Source organism: Nelusetta ayraudi, unplaced genomic scaffold, assembly GCF_046127955.1.
Source record: "Nelusetta ayraudi isolate G7.1 ecotype Tasmania unplaced genomic scaffold, CSIRO-AGI_Nayr_v1 ptg000109l, whole genome shotgun sequence".
NCBI lineage: Eukaryota > Metazoa > Chordata > Actinopteri > Tetraodontiformes > Monacanthidae > Nelusetta > Nelusetta ayraudi.
In genome coordinates this window covers 522,908-545,000 of record NW_027466159.1, presented here as the reverse complement: position 1 = coordinate 545,000, position 22,093 = coordinate 522,908, and the positions used below count along the sequence as shown (strand labels likewise).

General features: G+C 44.7%; 1 protein-coding gene across 1 annotated transcript in view; it reads left to right on the top strand.

The window, feature by feature from the left end:
- The window catches only part of LOC142903309 (slit homolog 1 protein-like), a 36,500-nt gene extending 33,661 nt beyond the window's left edge, over nt 1-2,839 (top strand). The window contains exon 38 of the mRNA XM_076048863.1: nt 817-2,839. Coding sequence (XP_075904978.1) covers nt 817-1,085 — 269 coding nt within the window. The 3' untranslated portion in view covers nt 1,086-2,839. The remainder of the gene's footprint in view (nt 1-816) is intronic.
- Nucleotides 2,840-22,093: the final 19,254 nt, after the last annotated feature.

Below are 22,093 nucleotides of genomic sequence, written 5' to 3'. Positions count from 1 at the left end.
ATCCAAATTCTAACTAAACATTGTTATTCACTATATGTTCCACTGACTGTATCCCAAAATGCCTCGCTAAAAATAGTGTACAACCTCTGGTCACTAACCTGGCAATGTATCCCATTATGCATTGCGCTCACACTGACCCAAGAAGTAGAAAAGGCGAGAGGAGCAGAATGTTATTTTTCTTTTTAACTCCGACACTTTCTTCAGTGTCGGAGTTGAACAGCCTCTGAAGAGCTTCGTCACATACCTTTTCTGTGTCTATGTCAGTGTTGCTCTCCGTGTCGCCGCTTGTCTCGTTTTTGCACTTCCTGCTAAAGTGCCCCCTGGCAGGTGAAGTAAAGTCCACAGAAAAGCCGCACCTTTGCATAAGCCGCATGGTTCAAAGCGTGGGAAAAAAGTAGCTGCTTAAAGTCCGGAAAATACGGTACATTTTTAAATTAATTCACATATCTATTCATTTATTTATTTGTTACCGCCTGCTGACGTGACATTGTAATAAGACCGCAATGACGTTATTAACAGCGCCAAGAGCTGTGTCTGAAAGTTTGTTTTAGTTCAGTTGCTGAGTCACTTTGTAGTTGGCTACATAGAACTTCATATATAGGACTCGAGTGGGTGATTTCGGACACAGCCACCAGTCCAGTTCAGACCACCAGGGGGTGCTGATCAGGGATCCGATCAGATACGTTTTTCATTCGACAGAATCTCATTTAGCGGATGACATTAGCTCCGCCCACTGGGCCAATCTGGCCAATCGGACCCTGTTTTTTCTATGGTTTTGTGTGAATTGTCCCTTTAACTCGTCGACTCCCCCCACAGAGTCTCCATGCCGCGGCGAGCCGGTCCGAGATCACCACCGACTGCAGCGCGGCGACGCACGCTGCCAGACCACCAAGCCCTTCTCCTGGGTGGAGTGTCGGGGGCGGTGCCAGCTGGGGGGGGGTGCCTACTCGGGGTCTGGCCCCGCCCCCTGCTGTGCCCCACTGCGGTTGCGGCGCCGGCGGCTGGCCTTCGAGTGTGACGATGGCACCTCGTTCACGCAGGATGTGGAGAAGCCGGTGGAGTGCGGCTGCAAGGAGTGTGTGTAGAGAACTGAGGACGTGCACACACACACGCACACACACACACACACACACACACACACACACACACTGAGCCACTGCAGGAGACAACGCAACAAAACAGCAGAAACTGAGTGATTCATTGTGTTTCAGCAGCAAAATCTGAAAAAAATATTGATTTAGGATTCTAATTAGATTGATGACGTAGAAACATATACAGCTTTATTTTTTTCCAAAAGATGGAATTTCTTGCTGTTTTTATCACGCGGTGAAAAAAACCCCCGAACAAACTGGTGAAAAGGTCAGCGTCCCACCATGCACAGCTTGGGGGTCAGAGGTCGAGGGGTTCATGGAGGGCAGCGTAGGGGTCGCGGCCCAACGCGCTGCAGATTCCCAGAGTGTGTGTGTGTGTGTGTGTGTGTGTGTGTGTGTGTATGCGTGTGCGCACGTGTGTGTGTTGGTGTGCGTTTGTGTACGTGTTGAAGGGTTCTGATGCATCTTTGGCCACTTGGGGGCAGCACACAGACACACTGAACTGTTGTTGGTTGTGTTAACGTGTGAAAACGTCCAACCACAGCGCAAAGAAAATAATTTGTCTTCTGAAAACCCAGCGGGTCGTCTTTTGGAGTTTTTTTCTTGCCTGAGTTGCTTGGGGTCATGTGATTGCCGCGAACAAAAAGTCACCTGACTTGTTTCAGAGAAGCGCAGAATCCAAAAAGAAAAAAGGATCCCAAAATGTAAAAACCCGTAAACTCATTAACGGAAATTTAAATTTAAGATAACATTTTGGGTGTTTCCTGCGCCACCCAGACAAGAAGCTAAAGTGTTTTAACTGGTAGATTTTTCGTATCATATTATTCATAGAGCGTTGAGTTCGTAACAAAGTCTTTGAAGCAGCACACAGTTTGTCGGGCAGTTTGTCGCATTGTAACGTAGAAACCGAAGCAATCGAAGCGACAAATTGTGGGAAAATACGACAACATTAGCCGCGTAGCCGCCGCGGGTGGAACGAGTTCATAATGAGAGTTGGGCTGCTCACATGTGCAGTGTGTGTGTGTGTGCGCGCGCGTGTGCATGTGCGCGCGCGTGTGTGTGTCACCGTCAGACTCCTCTAACAGTGCGACGCTGTCCCTGCTAATGAGCTTCGTTATGCCGTGATGCCATGTGTTTGTTGGGATCAAACGCCTCCTCTCTGATTGGTCCGGGGAGCCAGTCAACGCATCATCCGTCGTTGTCATTATTGTGAGCGGCCTCGCAGGAAATGTAGCTTTTATATCCAACTGACATGTTATTTATACAGTGAGACCAAGTTTGTTTTTAACATGTTTTTTTTTATTTTTATTATTTGTGTGTGTGTGTGTGTGTGTGTGTGTGTGTGTTTTCTTTTCTGGAGTAATTTTCCTTTTCTGTGCAAGACGAGCCGTGTTGTGAACTTCAAGACTAATGTAGCTTTAACAATAATAATAATGATAATAATAATAATGATGATAATGATGCTAATTGTTGTTGTTGTGATACATCAGCGCAGTAACAGCCTAACAGATTGTAATATATATCAGGAGATGTTGGGATTCTGTCATAGTATTTTTATATGTTTGGAGACGATCGTCGTCGACTTGTAGTCACACGTCACATGTTTCTATATTTGCTGTTTTGTTCAATTGTTGGTTTATTGTTTTTGTTTTTTTCCGGGTTGTCCGCAGCCTCGGCGACGGTTTGACTGAAAAAAGATTAAAGTGTCAGGTCAAGTTTCCTGAGAGAAGAAGAAGAACTGCTGCTCCTTTTTTTTTCATTCTCCTCTTTATTTAAATAAAGAGCCTCTCTCCCTCCCTCCCCCTCCTCCATCCTCCACCTTGACACTGGCTCGTTTTTTGTTTTTTCCCCCCGCGCGCTGCCCCCCCCCCACCCTGTTGTTGTTGCCACGACCTTTGACCTCATTGTGTCACGGCTGTCTAGGCTGAGCCGATGGGTGATGGCAGCTCGAGGGAGCGATGGAGGGGGAGGGGGTGAGGCGGAGTGGAGAGAGTGAGTGATGGGAGGAAGGACGATGAGGAGGATGGGGTGAGGAGGGGAGGAGAGGGAGGGACGTCCCACGGCGAGGAGGCGGTGTGGGGGGGTGTGGGGGTCGTTAATGAAACAGTGATTTATGCGTGAGCCCCTCCCCCCACTCACCTCACCCACTCCTCCCCCTCCCTCCCACCCCCCACCTCACCCAAAACCATAAAACATAATTTACACCCCCATTGCCTCCAACCGAGTCTCACCTCCCCCAACACACACACACACACACACACACACACACAAAAACCTTCCCAGTCTGCTACAAACTGCTGCATCTGTCCACCCCCAGCCCCCCCGCCTCACCCCTCCTCCCCCGCCGCCTCGCAGTGTCTCTTTAAAGGATAAAAATCACGGCGGCAGCACCTTCCCAACCCCCCCCAGTCCCAGTAAAAACCATCCACATTGCATCGCTCACACAAAGGAGCACATGCACACACACACACACACACACATCATAACTGGTGTGTGTGTGTGTGTGTGCTCCTTTAAATCCCTCAACTGCACCACCTCACCAAAACGGAAAAAAAAAAAAAAATATATATATATATATTTTAAACATTTTTTGGCTCCTGTGCGTTTTTTCCATCTTCGTGGTTTAAACGGAGATCAAACGACAGGACGGCTGTGAAGCTCTGCGAGGGAGGCGGCTCTGTTTAATGAGGGAAGCGAACCGGGGGGGAGTTGGGGAGTGGTGGTGGTGTGTGTGTGTGTGGAGGGAGAGGGGTAAACAAACAGACAAACAAACAGTTTGTGGTAAATCTGGTCACAGTCAGAAATATTCCAGCTGCCATCTCTGTGTTTTCACCACAGAGTCCAGAAAGCAGGGCAGTTAGCCCGCTATTAGTTAACGCTGGGCCTTCCCGCCTCAGAGGGCGGAGCCCAGGTCTGCACAGGGGTCGGGGGTCAGGGGAAGGTTGACCAGGGCTGTGTCTCAATTCAGGGTCTGCATCCTTGAAGTACGCATTTGAAATGAGGTTGCGTCATAGCACTGCGCCGAAGGCTTGTCCCAATTCCCAAAAGTCCTTAGGACGCTCCAAATGCGTACTCGGAATGCGCCCTCGTTTTAGCCGATTTCCAAGGCTGCACCGCTACTATCCTTTGCGTACTTCTGTATCCCATGATGCTTTGTGTGCTGCTGCAAAGCATCGTGGGATCCTGGGAAGTCAGCTGAAATTAGCGGCACGTACTGACAAAGACACGACATATAAATTTAAGTATTGAAGTTTCACATGAAATATACAGTTTTTAACGTAGGATTTTACTTAATTGATCATCCAACGGCATCGTTAGAACAACGGTCCTCGAAGAACGCTTCCTTCAGACTGAGGACGCTCGTTTGGAAGGGTGCAGACCCTGAATTGAGACACAGCTCAGGACTCGGTGCTCAGTGAGTGACATCGCAAAGGGCACGTATTGCACGTAAGTGTGTGTTTTGGAGGTGAAGCAGAAGGATGGAGTTATCCAAAGATGCAGGTTGATCTTAGAAATGAATGAATTAAAGGTTGCACTGAAATAAATAAAGAAATGAATGGATGAATAAATAAATAAATTGACAAAAGATGAAGGTGCAAAACCAAACAAATTTAATCTGTGTTCCCGCCCACCTGTTTACACTTTTTTTTTTTTTTTTTTACAGGGGAAGTTTTACAAAAACACCATAATACAAAAAATTAAGACACACAATAGACACAACTTGTGTGTTTACCTGTGTGTTGTCAAGATGCACAACCTTCTCCTGCACCTCTGACTGACACAGAGCCACGGTATCAACGACCAATCACAGCTGAGAACACTGATTACCAATAGCAGCCGACTGTGAAAACACACACACACGAACCTGACATTTGAGTTGCGTCGCAGCAGAAACTGTTTTTAATGGTCAGATACCTTTTAGTTCACAGACTTTTAAAAAGTCTCTGATTTAATTTTTCACCTTCTCATTTGATCAAAGTGCCTGAAAAAAATAATATCAGCCTCGCTGTTCCCCCCTGTTGAGACTCTCCAGCTGTCTTGTTTCTCTCTTTATTTTTTCCTCCCACTTCTCTCAGTAGACCAATCAGGAGGCTGCAGGTTGGCAGTCTGCTGCAGGGTGTAGTGTCGTATTGCGGAGGAGCAGCAGGGGGCAGCAGGTGTCAGATACCTGCAGAGGAGGAGGCGGCTGCTGCTGCTGCTGCTGCTGCTGCAGCTGCCGCTGCCGCTACCTGCTGCCTCCCCCTCCTTCTTTTTCTATCCCCTCTACCTCCCTCTCCTGTTCTTCCTCTTCTTCTGCTTTCTCCTCCTCCTGCTGCCCCTTTTTTCCTTCCTTCAATCATTTCTCCATCCTCTGGCCTCCTCACCTCTCTTCCTGTCTCCTCCCTCCTCCTGTCAACGTGCCATCACTCCTTTCTCCTCCTTTCTTTCACTCATTTGAGCCTCAGATGGAAATCAAACATTTTATTTTAGCTCCTCTGTGAAATTTCTCCATCCTCTCCATCCTCTTGATTATTCCTCTGATTTCTCTCCTCTGTCCTCCCCCTCTTCCTACTTTTCTTTGTTTAACTCTCCTCCTCCACCCCTCTCCAGCCTCCTTTCCTCCCCCACACTCCTCCATCACCTTTCCTCCACTTGTCTCCTCCTTCCTTTTGTTCATCTCTCCTTTCCCTCATCCCCTCCTCCGGACCCTCTTCTTCTCTTTCGCCTTTGTTTCTTCACCTCCTCCTCCTCCTCTTTGTTCCACTCTGCCTTTTCCTCCCCTCTTTTCACCTCTTCCATCCGTCCATCCTTCCTTCTCTCTCGCAGGTCTTTCTTGCCGTAGAGCAGATGTCCTTTTATTGATATGATCATGGTTAGTGGTCTCCAGGTGCTCGTTGGATCCACCGTATAACCTCAAACACACACACACACACACACACACACACACACACACACACACACACACACACACACACACACACACACACACACACACACCCTGCGGCAATTGCATCTCCTGAATGCAGGAGCTGCAAGAGAGGACAGAAGTGGAAAATACAAGAAGAAAGACTTGGAATAAAGGCAAGGAAGGAGCAGGAGGGGGGAGGTTGGGTGAGGGGGAGCGGGAGGGAGGTAAACTAAAATAAGAGAAATAACAGAGAGGAGGAAGAAGTTGATGGGAGTTGAGTGACAGAGGGGGGAGGAAGGGATGCGGAGGGGGAGGGACGAGGCGAGAGACGCCGCAGGCAAAGGTAATATTTCAGGCCATCGCCCAAAAGCCAGAGACAAAACCAGCGAGGAGACGTGGAGGAGGAGTTCTTCCTCAGAACCAGCAGACCTGGGAGGAGCTCCTCCTCCTCTGCAGCTGGAGAGATCGACACCAGCAGAAAAAAATGAAGAAGAAGAAGAAGAAGAAGAAGAAGAAGAAGAAGAAGAAGAAGAAAAGGGACGTTATTGGGGTTTTCAATTAGGTCTGACCTTGGTGAACATTTACACTCCTTTCACCGTCAGTTGAGGTGACGATTGTGATTGATCGATTTTATTTGTTGTTGTCGTTGTGGACCTCCAACGTTCAGAATGCAGCTTCATTTCAGGCAGACAGAGCCACAAAGAATTGGCAGCAATGCCTATCGCCATCAATGCCTCATCCTGTAGCATCTGGTGAACAAAAAGAAAATATTTACAAAATATGTATAAACACCGTCAAAATTAAACTGTAAAACTGTACAAAAAGAAATGAAAAAGGAAGAAACAAACAAATGGTAGTTACATTTTTCCACTCCTGTGCTGCGTGGGTGTGGAAACCATCAGGCGTTCCTGCACTTCCTGCTCGGCACCTCGTTAATTAACAGGCAAAGACGGGAGCTGGGTAGGATGAGAGGAGGCTTCTATAAAAACCTTTAGGATAATCAGTTTTACTTGCTAAATGACAGCAGCGCACGTCTTGCTGCACTCGCTGAGACACACATACACACACACTAGACACCGTTGGTGACATTTTGAAAATGACAAGTGAGCTGATGTGAAAAAACACACTCGGACTCTTCAAATAAGTAACATTGAGGGGAGAAAAAACAAACAAAAAAACAATCATCAAATAGAAAACAGGGAGACACAACAAGCATTTGTAGTTTTTCAAAAAACAAAGCAATGGAAATTTGTAAAAAAAATTAATCAATAGAAATGTCTTGCTCTGTCAGATTTATTTGATTTTTTTTGGCAGCAGTTTATCAGATTAAAATGCCTCCGTTTTAAATAATATCATGACATAATCATATTATGGCTGCAAGCGCCTTATTCATTGCTGTCCCCCATCCGGGGTAAATCCCTGGGCGCTCGGCAGGGGGCCTTTTCAGGCATCTCATCTCATTTAAATGTAAATATCTGAAATTAAAGGATTATTATAATTTCACCCTTCAAAAAATAAATAACTAAATAAATAAATCCAACAGTGATTATTTTTAACCCCCTCCCATCACCGTTCTTGCCCTTCACCGCCAGGGGTGGCGCTGCTGAGCATTCCTGCAGAAATTGACATCAGGCCGTTCCGGTTAACTGGCAAATGCCAGATAATGTCGAAGTCACCGTTTAAACCCACAAATAAATAAACAAAACCTAACTAAGAAAGCTTGGCACTGGTCTGCGAGAACGGAAGTCTTAACGCGACGCTGCACGCAGTTGCGGACATACTAACAAAGCTCAGGAGTGACTACTAGCTAAAGTTAACTGGAGCGGTTAGCGAGCTAAGCTTGTTAGCCTCGGCTAACGGCCGGAGTTCAAGTTGCAGATCCTTCTCAAAAGACACGGAGCCAATTTCAGGTAAGACCGGAGGCTAGTGCTACGTGTGTTCTGTTCGACTCTGTTTGGCTAACAGGTTCGAGCTACAAAAAAAAAAACGTTAGCCTGTCATGTGGCTGTGTTTGACAGGAGGGCGGAGCCTCGCAAGGCTCAGCCAGCCAGTTTCGGGTTTGCGGCTTCTTTGTCACCCAGTAGATTTGAAAAATGTTCTATTTATTTTATTTACTCATATTGACGAGTAAACCTGACATTTATTGCGGCTAGAAATGATATTAAGTCTTGCATGTTAACAGTACCATATCCTCAGAAGATGTTTTCAGGGTTGATGATTTAAACTCTCACGTTTGTCATTTGTTCACACATTTTTTTATTTTTTTTTTTTTTTGGTATTGTAAGCTTTGACAGTGAATGTGGTTAGGACTGTATACTTTATTACTTTATTTTATATAAATCCAAAACTAAGAAAATGGCCTTCTGGTCCTGTAAATAATTTAAATTTTTGTCGTAAATATATGTTTAGCTATTTGATGGAATTTATTTTGCTTGAAGTGTTTTTCCTTTAGTGGGTCATCGAAATTTAAATGATCTGAGAAAAAAACAAAACAAACAAACATAAAAATCGTAAGTCACTGTGGACACTGCTTCACTGAGTAAAACACCAGGGCTGATTTTAATAATTATTGTCATCTTTGATTAGTGATGATAGACAAATCCCTCTTGTCTGATCCAAGGTGGTTATTTCAGGTTGTTGTTGTTTTTTTTTTTAAATTTGATATAATCATCAGTCTATCAAAATTAATATGTGCGTTATAAAATGCTGAACTTCAGTCTTAGTTATTTTCTGATCATTTATATATATACATATATATAAAAAAGAATGGCTGTATGGAGTGAAAAGTCTTCAAACCACTAAAAACTAAAACCTACAGTGACACCATTAAAATGATATTGGACCCAAAATCAAATGCAGTGCCATAAAAATTAATAAATTCATACAAATTGAACAGAAAGGTTGCGTTTAAAAGGCCGTGGCTGAGCGGTGTGTCCTCGGAGGGCGATCAGAGCGTCGTTTATAAAGGACACGACGGCGAGTGAGTTTGGAGTAAAGTAGGTTAGCGGCCGACAGAGTGAGCGAGCGAGCGAGTGAACGAGTGGGTTAGTGAGTGGAGGTGGTCCAGCCCTCCGGAGCTCGTTAGCAGCAGCAGCAGCAGCAGCCGCCGCTAACCCCGGTCTGTCTGTGTCTGCGTGGCGGCTCAGACAGGCCCGGGGAGACGGCGGCATGGGGTCGCGGCGGGCGGAGCCTTAATTGAACGGAGCCGATGCGGCGCTGTTAATCAGTAATGGGGAGCCGTGCTGGGCCGAGCCACCGCACACCGCAGCAGGAGGGGCCTCTGATGGGGCCTCTGACATTTTCACAGCAGTCACTGTGTATTTGAAATAAGGGGGAAGAAAAAAAAAATGGGCCGTGGATGGGTGGGTGGGGGTGTAGAGAGTGAGAGAGAGAGAGTGAGAGAGAGAGAGAGAGAGAGAGAGTCTTCGGAGTAAAAGGTTGCAGTGGAAAAGAAGATTATACATAAAACAGCTTGTACTTGTACATTCCCTCGCTGCCGACGGACACAAAGGGAGCTGTTAAAGCATTTTACGGTGAGGCTGCTGTTCAGTGCGGCAGCAGCGGCAGGTAGCTGAAGGCTAACAGCCCAGTGTGAGTGTTGGAGCTGCTGCGACTGGTGAAACACAGCGAGGCCGTTGTCGGGAACGTCTGGAATGTCAAGAGCGTCAACTTCAGAAAGGTTTTTTAATTACGTCGTAGAGATCGTTCGCGCTCGTATTTTCTGTTTCCGTTGTTTTTGTGCTGCTTTTGAAAACTCCCTCCGATTGAACCGAGTTTCCATAAAGCTCTTGAGAAGTTTGTCTATTAAAAATATAAAGTAAGGGGAAAATCAAAGTAAAGTCCGCAAGTGTTGCCATTCCTTTAAAGGATCGGGTTATGAATGAAGTTGGAATACCTAAACTAAGCTAAGCCAGCTAGCGTAGTTGTATCATAGGATCGAAGAAGCAGATGTAAACACAAGAAGAAGAAGAAGAAGGAGAAGAAAAAGAAGGATGCTGTCGGAGAAGAATAACACGCGAAACCAAACCTCCCGATTTTTTTTTTGAATTCCCGTCGATCCTCCTTCATCCTGTGTGTTGGCTCCTCAAGGTGGCGCTCTCCCCGACCCTGCCACGTCTTTGTTATTCTTACTTCCAGCTTCTCACCTGTTTTCCTTTCTCCGACCCCCACCTCCACCAACCTCCCTTGTTGCGCCGCCGCCAAACTGCAATGCTCTTCATCTCGGAGGCCCAAAAAAGAAAAAAAAGAAGCTATTTCAATATGTGTTTTAATAAAGAAAAGACTGGATGAAGAAAATGAGGTCAGACCTCCTGAAGAACATCGGCTCAACATCCAAATATTCAACATCCGTCTTTCTCAAATGCAGCCGACGCAGAGCAGGAGCAGCCATATATGTGCAAATGAGCAAAGTATGAAACCGCACACACACACACACACACACACACATCTTTACAGTATCTAGCAGGCAGCCCTCTCACAGCCTCAGGCACCGTGTGAGGATAAATATTTGATAGCAGGATGACCTACTTCCTGTGCCCTGAAAAGTTATTTGTCTTCTTCTGCCTCCATCCACCGCTGAGGCCTCTTACCTCTTACCTCAGGCCCTGCAGCGGAGTAGGGGGAGAGAGAGAGGGCGAGAGAGAGAGAGAGAGAGAGACAAGGGGGGGATAATATTCCGCCCAAAGACAAAAGAGTCGCTGAGCAGCGATGACAAAACGCTGAGCTGAGAAGGTTCCTACACAGTTGCAAAACTCTGGACCTTCATGATGCCGATGCGTCAAGTCACCAAATGATGGACAAGACTGTGACCTGTATGTGGGACAATGTCAAGCGAGTAAGTTCTGGATTTTGCCAGGGGGCGCTGATCCCTCTGCATTATGTTTTTTTTTTATTATCTGTAAATCACTATTCAGGCTATGCTATGCTAGCATGAAGGCCTCGGGACTGGGAGGAGCCAACAAAACGTGCATTATTTGGATTGTGCAGCCTAACAGTTGACGTGCTGCCAGAGGGTGGCGCTGTGATGTTTTTCCTTTCTACGCTCAATGTTGTGAAGTTGTGAGTTCACTTCAGAGCAATCTTTTTATTTATTCATTTTTTCACCTGAAGTCCAATAAGCTGAATATTGTCCATCACTTAATGTGAATCTACTTATTCTGTGTTAAAAAAAAAAAAACCCCAAACAAGTGCAAAAATACAAGCAAAACGTGTGAAATGAGGGGAACATTTCTGATCTGCCATGGAAAGTAGTTATCAGTAGTTTTTAAACAATCAATCTCACTGGCCTCAGCAGCCTGACTCAAAATATCTTCTTTGTAATTAGTTAAACTGCAGTTTCATGTGCACTGTGTGCAATTTTGTTCTATTTGTACACATTTAATTAAGGCAAGTAGTCAAAAAAAGTGATCAATAAATCACTCTTTCAGTATTTGAATGACTGCGTTTACACAAGTTTTCCTTCTGTCCCCCAATATAATTTATTTTCAAAAATGTCTCCTAATGATTAATTTTGTGTCCGGGTTTCCATTGTCGGAGTGATTTAGCAGGTGTCGCTAGTGAGAAGCAAAGAGAGCCATAAAGTTTTCCTTCAGTTCAGATTAAATTAATGACGTCCTCAAAGTGTGATCATCAGCTCCACTGACGAAAGCACGTCATGTCTGGTCTGAAAAATACCTCCCTCTGTAAATGAAATCTCATTTTCACAATAGGAACGGCAGTGACTCATGAGGAAGTGATCATTTCTGCGCTGAACTCAATGCTCCAGCTTTTTCAACTAACCATCTGTAACATTAACATCAGGATTCTTCAATGCAAGGATTTCTCACCTCAAAAAACGTAACAAAAAACTGACACAAGTCACAGTTAGTGAACCGCTGCTGGGAGCAGCGCGCTCACCTCCCAGATCAGACCAGTATAACTAGCTGGTCAGGTGACGTGCAGAAGTGGCCATAGAAAATAGATGTGGATCTACTTTCACTGATGCAAATCTATCACATCTCGTATATCAATCTCGTATAATTTTTGTACTTTCCCCCAGAGGGCCGGTCCCTAACCTTCAATTGCCTTTAGGTTGTCCATGCTATTAACCTGTGGAAGGGAGAGGTCAGAGTTCACCTGTATGCCTTCCATCTGCTTGTACCTCTTTCTTCCAGCCAGTTAATGTCCAATCAGAACGCCACAAATCAACACGTCTGAGGCAGGAGGTTTATTTTCACAACAAAATTTATTAGAAGAATAGTGGTTTTGAAAAGAAGGTTCTAGCATCCAGTGAATACTACCTTACACAACGTTACAGCTGAAATGTGTGGCAAAAATGGCAATTTTCTTTTTGTCTTTTTTTTTTTTAATAAATTGAATATAACATAACCAGTAAAATATTTTACACATGCACAAAGACAGTTCTAATCAGCATCGCCTGACGTTCAATGCAAATTAAGTTTAAAAAATGTAGGAAAAATCAAATTGTCATTTTTCATTTTTGTCCAAAAAAACCCCAAAATCACAGACATAATTAGACAATTTATTATTCATCAGCCTAATTAGATCAGATTTTGTGTTCAAAACAGGGAGAGAGAAAAAGAAAACAAAATAGTGCATTCAATCAAACTAAAACAAATTATAGTGATCGTTGTTAAGTGCTCATTTACACGGACATGAATAATATAAGCCTAGAAGAATAAAAGTCCAACTCACAAGGTACAAAATAAGAACAAAAAATATTGTACATAAATAAAACTAGAATGAGAAAAATATTTTTTTAAATTATACAATTTTTTTGTCAAACTGTAAACAGTAGATATTGAAAAAATGAGGTCCATTTGGGTATTTGGAGAACCTGTGTCAGTGTAAAGTTGTGTGTGTGTGTTTGTGTTTCTGTGAGAGGTACAGTCCAGGTCGGACCAAATTGTGAGAAGGGGGCTAAAGCGTCCTGAGCTTCGGTACAGTGCCCCCTCGGGCCCGCTGAACTGAAGGAATGAGGTATATCGTCAAACCTGAAAAAAGAAACAAATCTCAGCGGAAAAGAGAAAAAAGAAACGCCCAGCAGGCCTGGAGACGGAGCATCCAGCCTCCCGTTCGGATGATGGAACCATGGAGTCAAATACCAAAACACAGAAAAGGCTTCTAGTTACCCAGTCCAAAGCCCCGGACGACACTTCCTGCATCAGCCCAAGACCTGCCAGCATTCTGTCAGAGTCACCGCAATCAAACCCAATACCAGGAGTTCAGAAAGTTGTCCAATAACACCAAATCATCATCAACTTCCAACACAATTCTCACTAAAAGGTCTGATTTGATTGTTGTTCATGGAAACAACTCAACTAGCTTTGAATAAAGAATCGAGAAACTCCAAAACAACACCAGCTGAGCTGAATAACATGCAGCGGAGGTTTGGACCAATCATAAAAGGTTGTTTAAAATGCAAAAAGAATAAACAAGAAGAAATCTCTCTGACCGATGAGTGAACGACGCGCTCTGCTTCAGTTGGACCTGCCATGTTCCTGAACAGCCCTCTAGTTTCTACCGCCGGCCCATATGCCGGGATCCATCTACTTCCACTTGGTGGTTTGAGAGGCTTTTACGTAGATTTCCCTGAATTGTAAGAAGTACTGAAGGCAGATCAGTCACATTCCTCTGATGAGTATCGCTCCACTGAGGATGGAAAGAAAGAAACAGAAAGATCCCGACTGAAGGGGAAATCATCAAAAGATCCGACCGATACCTGAAGGGCAATTGTGCACTTGCAGAAGGTGTGTGTATGTGCGTGTTGTAGAAAGAGGTTTGCTCGGTGTAAGTCATGGCGCGGACGCCTCAGAGGGTCAAAGCCAAGAGAGCTGGCTAACAGAACCACAAGTCCAGACCAGCAAGACCACCAAGTCTGAGAGAACAACGTGATTCCTGGCAACTCAACAAAAACCAAAAAGGACGTCAAGGTGACGACTGAAGGACGGGAGGAAAGGTCGTAGTAATGCCGTGAGAGAACGCGATACAACGCAACTCTAGGGGGGCGAGAGAAGGAAATAAAACACAAAACAAGAGCGGATTCTAAGATTTTGGCAGTTGTATTCAGCTTGAGGAACAGGACGTTGATAATCGTCATCTAAAGTGAAGGTAGGTCGATCACTGCTCGGCCCCGGCGCACAATAAGTACCTGAATAAGAGTGAGAGCAGTGTAAGCCGAGGGTCCCTGAGGGTGTCTGACTTGTGAAATTTAGGTCTGTCGTTATGTATTCATTTTTTTTTAAAGACGTGTCTCGTCCAACAGACGACGAGGTTCCGATAACGTTCCTTCATCTTGTCTGGACTTTTTCATAAGAGCACAGTTAGATTAAAGTTCCTGATAAAAAAAACACATGGCCTGACAAACAACTTGGGGGAGAAATGAAAAAAAAAAGAAACAAAAAAAAGTAGTAAGCTTTTCACATTATTTTGTTGCACAGCCGCACAGATTCCACATTCATACACACGTTGTTACTTTACACGAGGAAATCAAATGATTGCAAAAAGAGCTCGAGCCAAAAAACCACTACGAAAAGCTGCTGCGGTGACGAAACCAAACACCTCAAGTCTTTCCTCTCCTCTCAGGAAAAGGATTTTTTTTTTTTAATTGTTTTTTTTTTTTTTTTTACTTCTTCTCTTTATGGGCAATATTTCATATTCAAAAACAGCAGAATCTGTCCTTGTGGACAACATCCAAAAAAAACCAAACAGAACCAAAAAAAGAAAAAGAAAAAAGCGCCTCTGGCTCAAACCAACCCTTTTCAGACAAAAGGACTGATACAGGGGTATTTACACCAGCATGCAAAAATATCCAGAACTGTCTGTCGCTCCCGTCAAAGCATTTCAGAAAGGTCGTTCACCGTCTGTCGGGTTCTCGAACCAACCAGAACAGTCAAACCCCGCGGCCCCCCCCACCCCTGCCCCCCCACACTTCCTTCATTTAAAACAGTCTTTAACTTTTCCCCACGTAAAAACACAAACTGTCCCTCCGCAGTGCCATCAGTGTACAGCTGCACCTCGCCTGTGAAAAAGACAGGCGGGTGACGGTGGGTGAAACAGTTCTATATACACCCCCCCCCCCCTTCCCACCCCCCACAAACCCCCAAGGCCCCGCCCACCCACCTGACTCATGACTCAAGTCATCTTCATAAATAAACTGCCTTTACAGTGTCTCCTCCTCCATCTCCTCCTTTTTTCACATCATCAGGCTTGGAAAGACGACAACTACCACTAAACCCTCCAGTTCCACAACCTCTTCTTCTGTCAACAAAAACAAAAATAAAACAACGAAAACAAAAAAAAAACATCAACAAAAATCTCGAGTCGCCTTGCCCCGTTGCCCTATGCTACATCATGGGGAATTAACAAGCAAAGAACAGAGTCAGAAAACAAACACCGAAAGCAACAGAGTGGTAGTTGTGATTCTTTTTTTTTTTTTTTAACATACTGCACTGGACTTTTGTATCATTTCCCTGAATCAACAGTTGGAAGAGGCTCATCCTCTTCCTGTTCAAGATAAAAGTCTATATGACATTAGAGATCTTTATATACATGTGTTTGTGTCTGTGTGGGGCCTTGTATAGGTAATATCTATGTGCACATATAGAGTATTTTCTTTTTTTATTATTCTTAAATATGTATAGTTAAATTAGAGGTTAGTTGTGTTTGAGTTTTTTTTTTTTAATTTTTACATTCAGTTTTTAAACAACAATAAAGATTAGGTAAGTGGATAAAGAGGTATGTAGAAGGAACAAGGTGGGGAGCGTTCCACACATGGCCTTACAGCAAGCCCACTTCACTGGACAGGATGTTGTTGGGTTTTTCCATTTTTTAATGATTTTTTTTTTTTTTCAATGAAATTGTTTAAGATTACCTCCAACAACAATCTACTCTTGTCTTGGTACATTGAAGTAAAGGAACAAAAGGCTGATCTGCAAGGACATTGGAGAGCAGAGAATGATCACCAAAAAAAAAGGGAAGGTAAATGGTATCAAAAGCTCTGGAACCTCCAGTCGGCGCTACGCACTGCATGGCATAAAGAGGAGAATGAAAAAAAGAGAGAAGAAAGAAGAAGGAGAAGAATGAATGAGAAGTGGCCAAAGACAATGACAGTTCGATGGACGTGATAATTTGACGAGATGTCGAGGTTGTCAAGGTTACATGGATTTCTTTTCTGAGGTATTCTGTGTTGTAAGTTTTTTTTTCTTTAACTTTTTTTTTTTTTTTAATTTTTTGCACACCAAGAAACACCAAAATGGAGAACATTTTCAAAGAGTGAACGACAGGACGAACCACCTGGTATTACTTTGCCGAATGCTGCGAGTTTAAAGCAAGCAACTTTCCTTAGAATATTGGGACATTCGGGAAGGCAACATCCAAGTCTGGTCAGACAGATCTCCAAAAGACCAGCCAGGTGGACCAACCAGGAGGACCAACCAGGTGGAACAACCAGGTGGACCCTTTTTAAGTGAGCTCTGCATGAGGCTCCCCCTGCTGAGAGTTAGTCGTATTTACAATCTTTGCGGTTTTATAAAGCACTGAAAAAAGTATTTGGCTGAAAAACAATGTACAGAGTTAATCAAAAAAAAAAAAAAAAAAATCATAATAATAAAAATAAAAAGGCTTTCAAGACCCTTTCAAGAGACCATGTTCTGGCATTGACGTGGCAACAACGACGACACCAGACAGGTGAGTTTTGGGGTGTTTGTTTGAGTTTGAACGTTGTGTCGGGACTGAACTCTGAGCCGGTCTGACCTCCAACCTCTGATGTCGTGATCGCGGAGAAGAGCTGCTCATTAGAGCCAACAACAACAACAGCAACTACAGCGACAACAAAATGCACCCGTTTCATATTGTAACGTAGTCACGACTTCAGACAGCAAAGCAACAGGTGGCGCGATCGCAGCGTGGCGGCGCCGCTCGTTAGCCAATTTGGCCGCAGGAAAGGTGAAAACCAGGCAGGAGCCCGTTTACCTGAAAACATTAACCAACGAGGGTAATTGGAGAGACATCGTACGACACCAGAGGCCAAACCTCTCCTTTTTGTTTGAGAAACAGAGACTTTAGGAAATATTTAGCAACCCGCCGAAAACAAAGCTGTTTGTGTGGGTGTGTGGCATGTAGCTGTGTTTCTGTTTCTCTATTCGGATATTGCAGAGGTATAATTGATAATTGAAACTGCTGAGAGTGAGCCCTGACTGAGTGCTCCTCACTGGAGGAGGAGAAGATGGCAGAGCCTCTGTGAAAAGATGGAGAATTAAGGCGGGGAAAAAAAAGGAAACTTCTGAATGCCTGTCGGAGTTGTGGGTTGGTGGGAGGGCTGGGGGGTTGTTTGTCGGACCCCCAGGGGGCAGCAGAGAGGGTTGATGAGTTGATGGACCCTTACGCTCTGGTGAACAGGAAACATTGCAAACATGACAAACCGTCCCGGACCAGAGGTGGAGAAGAAGAAGAACGAAGGTTCACCACTTCATTAAAGAGAGTGACAATAAAATCAGACGGCATTTACAAGGGGCTGGGCGGCGGGGTGAGAGAGGTGGTGGTGGTGGGTGGGGGGTCTATGACCTCACCTGTGACAGCAGGAGCAGCACAACCGTACATGCAAACACACGTCCTGAGTGACAGTGCAATCAAACCCCTGACACGTTCTAAGAGCAGCAATCACAGCAAGCCCTTCAGCGGCTGTCAGTGACCGGCCACCTGCCTTCCTTCCTCCCTTCATCACATTTACTTTTCTCAGAACCTCCTGCACCGCAGACTCCGAGACCACAGGGTCTGAAAGGCTGAAAGGAATTCTATGAAAAGCTCCAGTGGTGCTTCGCCGCTTTGAAGAACATCTGACAATCAGTCAGTTAACGGTTGAAGGAAACCACTGACTGCAAGTCCAAGGGGTCTAGGAGTCCTGGTGGTGGACTGAGGTAGCACAGGGTGCAGCATCTTGGAGGGGGCGGAGCTGGACGAGAGGGGGCAGAGCCAAGTTCAGAAGAACCCAGCGAGAGAAAAATACAAAAAAAAAAAAAAGACGGGACTAAGAATCTGAAGAAAGAAATTGATCAACCTTTTACTGTTTCTCTTGCAACAAAATCTGCATCCGGTGTCGAGTTTTAGACCAGCTGGGCAACACCTCCACACCACCACGTGCATGGGAACGAACGCCGCAGGATTGTCATGGCAACGCAACAGGGCCTTAAAAAAAACCCTTCCTCACTCCTTTTCCTTTCTGTGTAATTTTTCTCCTCCAACTTTGCGGTGGTTTTCTCCCTAATGGTCCATTCTGTGAAGTGGCTCCTCACACAATCATCGCAGATGGCCAAGTTGCATGTTTTTTACTTTTTAGCAATCGAATGAAAATGCTGTTGTTTAACTTGCGGCGCGGTGGAGGTGAGGGGGGCGGGTAACTGCCTGTATTCTTCGCTACTTTACTGTTTCCATCCTTTTTTTCTCTCCCTCTCTCTGTCCACCTCCTCAGACAGCCGCCCGTCTGTCCGTCCGTCTATCCGCTGCTCTCTGCCGAGGTGAGAGACGGAGTGTCGCAGGCGAGAACAGCCAGCGCGAGAAACTGTCGGATGATTTAGAGCCGGCCCGTCTAGAAAATAGTCCTCGAAGCCGCTGCTCTAATTTTCTTATTGTCTACGATTGTACGTTTTTTTTCTCTTTCTTTTTATTTTTTAAAGAAACCACCTCTTGATGATTGTAATTCAGTATTTGATTAGAATTCCAAAGGCACTCTGGACTCTGGTGGTCTGATTAACTAAGGAAACGAGGCTCCGACTCCAACTATGAGCACAGTGGCTACCCCTAATGCCAAATTTAGAAGGGGAATTCGCAAGCATCTACTGATCTTTTTTTTTTTCTTCAGATAATCGAGTAATACACGCGTTCCCCCAGTGGCCCTTCAAAATACATTTTAGAATTGAAAAAACAAGCAAACAAAAGTCCACCCCCCCGCTCCCCCACACAAATTTACTGGTCGCATGTGCGTCAAACGATGGGGAATTTACTCTTTTACCGTCTCAAATTTTAGGGGCAAACTTGCAACTTCAGGGACCCCGAGGCGACAAAATTAGGAGGAAGCTAAAATTTGGAATCTTTGTAAGGTGTTTTTCTCATCTCATTGTTTGCGGCACTAGACGGCTGGACAACACGGACGGTTCACGCAGTTTTGGAGCGAAGGCGAAGAGCAGGCGAAAGTTTGCGGACAATACCTTGTTCTGCGTTTTTTTTTTTTTTATATATACACGGCTGCGGTGTCGTCTATTGACACAAACAACCTTTTGCCGCCTGTTGCCAGGCAGCACGCATCAAGGCTGTTTGTTCCAGCGTTTCTCGCCGGTAACTCAACCGCTGCTGCAGGGTGAGAATGCAACTGAGCCGTTCGGTGCTGCTGTTGTGTTAAAAAAAAACAAAAGAACAAGCACGATGTCCAGACAAGCTGAGGTGAGTGGTTCAACTGTTTCTTGCGGGAACGTCTTCAGATGGATGAAGACAAAATATTGATGCAAATCATAATCAGATTTTAACGGTCGAGAGGGGAATTTCGAGTTGGATTCCATCCAAATTTCTCCCAAACCAACCCCTCCCCTGTCAAATTGTCAAAACGTGCCATTTCAGTCAAACGACACTCCCTGGGAGTGAGTGACGGCGTCGCCGCGATGATTGCTGCACATAAGCATCATCTTCCAGTGGGCGTGTCTGGCCTTTTCAAAGGTTCCTCACTCTGCTCTGCTTTTAAAAGCCTCGGTCGCGGGGCGGGCGGGTGGGTGGGCGTGCAAGGAAACGAGAGAGTGAGAGAGTGAGTGCTTGTCACATCATTTTTGCAAATGCTTTGACATTTACAACACAACACAACACTTGACTTGGCGTCCCACTCCGCCAGAGGAGGAGGAGGAGACGCAAGAACATCTCCACAGATCTGCAGTCTGGGAGAGTTGAGTTGAGTGTGTAGCTGTCAACACACTCAATGTGTGTTCACTCAAAGTCGGAGCACTTTTGTTGCAAGAGAGAGAGAGAGAGAGAGAGGGAGAGGAAAAAAAAAAATTCAGGCAGATCTTAATGCGGGAATTTGAAAACGAGTCCTGATTCCTGAGCTGCTAAAACATCCACCACTGGGTCGGGTTTTCAACACGCCTGCAGCAAATCTGAAGCTGTGGAAATCTGAACAGACCATGTGACCCCACCCTCAACCCCCTCCAACAAAGCTGATACCTTCAAACCAATCAAACCACATTCAGAAGCGAAAAATCGAAACAGAGGAGTTTTCCCTACAGAAAGAAAATGTGGATTTCAAAACAAACAAACAAAAAAAAACAACAAAAAATAGGCATGAAAAGGAAGCGACTTTTTTCACAGAGGCAGTGCCAGTCGTGTGTGTGTGTGTCTGTCAGTGTGCGGGATCAGAACCAGCCGGTGGGGGCCTGATGTTCTGCAGGCTGCAGACCAAACACACCCACCTGCTTCTAAAAGAGAAACGACTCCCAGCTTCATAATTATACAGAGAGTCCGCCCACACAAAGTGTGGCTACCTGATGAGGAGCGAGATGCTGTCGGTGCGTCATGTCGCAGTGTGTGTGTGTGTCCGTGTGTGTGTGCGATCTGCTCTTCCATGGCGGCTATGTGCTAAAGAACGTTCAGCATTTATACACAGAAAACCTGGTTTCTGGCTCTTTTGAGGAGATTTTTTTCTTAGAAAACAAAAGGGAACAAAAAAAAAAATCTTCAGCATCATGACGGAACAAACGTCGACAAACAACAAGGAACCACAATTATTCAACAACAGGAACGGCTTCAATCGAACAACCTGGAAACAAACTTGTGTAAAAATCCTGATTCCTGCGTGTTCCGAGTGTTTGTGTGTGTGTATATGTGTGTTGTGAGTGTGTTTACATGTGTACAATCAGCTGCTTGGAGGTGGTCAGACCTGAGGTATTGATGACAACCGGACATGCAGCATGAGATCAGAACAGAAGGAGAAGACTGTGGCGACTCGCACCGTCGCACAACCACCCTGAACCACGTCTACTGTGTGAGGTTACAATAGTTGCTGTTTAACAATGTTTGTTTTTTTTTCCTCGTCGTGTCTTTTGACAGTCGCTCAGGAGAGAAAATAAACAAACAAACAATTTCACTAAGTCAAAGCAGAACAAAGCGTGAAAAGCAGCAAAAGCAGAAATCAGTTGTTTCAACCTGAAGATGCAAAAGACAGTAAAATAAGAATACATAGATTTTTTTTTTATAAGTATATAACATCTTGTTCCAATTTTTAAAATCTTCTTGGATGCAGAGTGATACTTTTTTTTTTTTTAGGGTGGGGTGGGGGGGGGGGGCGGGGGGGGGGAGTATTTTAAAGCAGATAACGGAGGTTAACTCGTCCACCTGTCCCACCTGCCCTCTGGGTCTCTGAATTCTCTCAGCAGGGAAAAAAAACAACAACAACAAAACAAAACAAAACAGAAAAACAAAAAAAAACAAAAGAAATCCCCCTCATCAAATTTCAACCTGGAGTTACATTACACCTAAAAACACGACAAAGCAAAACAAGCAAAACAAAACAACTAAAGAAAAGGATAAAAAAAATAAAAAAAATCAGCGAACAAAAACAGGTCAGGGCGGGACCGAGCTCACATCTCGCCTCCAGGGTGAAACTGGACAAAACTTTTGACTTTTAGAAAAATGTAAATTGACATTGCACCCCACCACCCTCTCCTGCCCCTCCATCCCCTCCGACCCCTCCCCCAACCCACACAAGTCCGCACACACAGTTCCTTCAGTCCAGTGATTCCAAACAGCAGATCCTCAGCGGTGATTCTTTGTTTCAGTCATCTAGTAGAACTTGTCATGAACAATTTTTTGTTGTTGTTGCCCAAAATTAAAACAAATTTAAAACAAAAACAAAAACCAAACAAAAGAAAATCAAAAGGAAAAAAAAAAAGGTGGGGTGGCAAATATTGGTCGGTCAGACAACTGAAACGTCTCCACGTCGGGGACGGGGGACGGGGTGGGGGACACAATCAGAAAAATGAAACAAATAGACAATATAAGAAGAAAAGAAGAGAGAGAGAGAAAAGAAAATCGTGGCGGATGCTAAATTTCCCAGAGTATCAGTATCAGCTGTCGCTGC